Genomic DNA, 1,203 nt, shown 5'->3' on the forward strand with positions numbered 1-1,203 from the left:
TCTCATTTAAGTATAAAGAAAAAATTGTATAAGTTTAAATGTATCCGTAATGGTTATATCATAGACTAGAGCGGATATGTCAGTCATTACAACGTGAATCGTACGAGGGTTGAGCCCCGCCCCTTTCGTTGTGATGACTGACATATCCGCGAGAGCCTATGATATAACTTTTTTGTCGCATCTTGTGTCACGTGATGTGATAACTCAAATCTAATTTCAGTTTTGACATTAGAGGTCAAGATGTCAGATTACATAACAAATTCCTCGCCGGATCTGTCCGAGATTTTTGATGAGCTGGATGATATACATTGATCACAACTGATAGAACATTACGACGATGATCTAGAACTAGTTGACGCACTAGAAGGCCTTAATCAAGATGGTTAAGGGACATTCGACAAATATCTTCTTTCTGCAATTACGGATGATGATGACGACACGAATTAAAAAGAAAATGTTGGCCCTAGTGAGAGATTTGCTGAGCCGGTAACAATGGCGACTATACAAAGCTTAGTAAAGCAAAAGGAAAACAAAAACACGAAGAACTCAACAGAGTTGGTGCTGAAAACTTGGAAAGAGGGGTCGGAAAATAGGCAAAATGTTCCCAAACTTCATATAATGGATGTAGGAGAGCTGAACTACTTTCTCTCCTGTTTTGTTATTGAGTGCCGTAGAATAGATGGGACAGACTATACTACAGATACTCTTTATCAGATATGTGCAGGTCTCTTTAGACACATGATGAGTAAAGGCGTGTGTGATAAGAACGTTTTGGATACGAACGACCACAAGTTTGACGGATTTAGAAAATGTCTCGATGCTCGAATGAAAGATCTTTCTTCACGGGGGATCAGTACTAAAAAGAAATTGTCTGACCCGATCGACCAGGAAGACGAAGAAAAATTGTGGAAAACGGGATAGTTTGGATTAAATTCCTCCCAGTCTCTTTTAAATACGAGGTTTTTTGACAACTGTATTCTATACAGAATACTGTACTATTCGGTCTTCGGGCCATGGATGAACACAGGCCTTTGCAGTGTGATCAGTTTTTTTTGTGTGACAGTGATAACACGGGTACATTAATTCAGTTTGACGAAAAAACAAGCAAAAACTGTCAGGGTGGACTAACACACAGAAAAGTAGAAGCAAAACCCTTGAAACATTATCCAACCGCTTGGAAGGAGAGGTCCTTGTATGACATTT

The 1,203-nt window shown here is 39.2% G+C and overlaps 1 protein-coding gene across 1 annotated transcript; it reads left to right on the forward strand.

Annotated features, from left to right (window-relative positions):
- Positions 1 to 492: 492 nt before the first annotated feature.
- Positions 493 to 921, forward strand: LOC132546621 (uncharacterized). The gene has a single exon (XM_060210344.1). The coding sequence runs from the start codon at positions 493 to 495 to the stop codon at positions 919 to 921; it is 429 nt and encodes a 142-aa protein (XP_060066327.1).
- Positions 922 to 1,203: the final 282 nt, after the last annotated feature.

Source organism: Ylistrum balloti, unplaced genomic scaffold (genome assembly GCF_031769215.1).
Source record: "Ylistrum balloti isolate Yb309-2 unplaced genomic scaffold, AGI_CSIRO_Ybal_v1 Utg369898, whole genome shotgun sequence".
Taxonomy (NCBI): Eukaryota; Metazoa; Mollusca; class Bivalvia; order Pectinida; family Pectinidae; genus Ylistrum; species Ylistrum balloti.

Bases quoted from the DNA above. Each gene is read 5' to 3' on its own strand.
- LOC132546621 (XM_060210344.1), top strand. From the start codon at position 493: ATGGCGACTATACAAAGCTTAGTAAAGCAAAAGGAAAACAAAAACACG.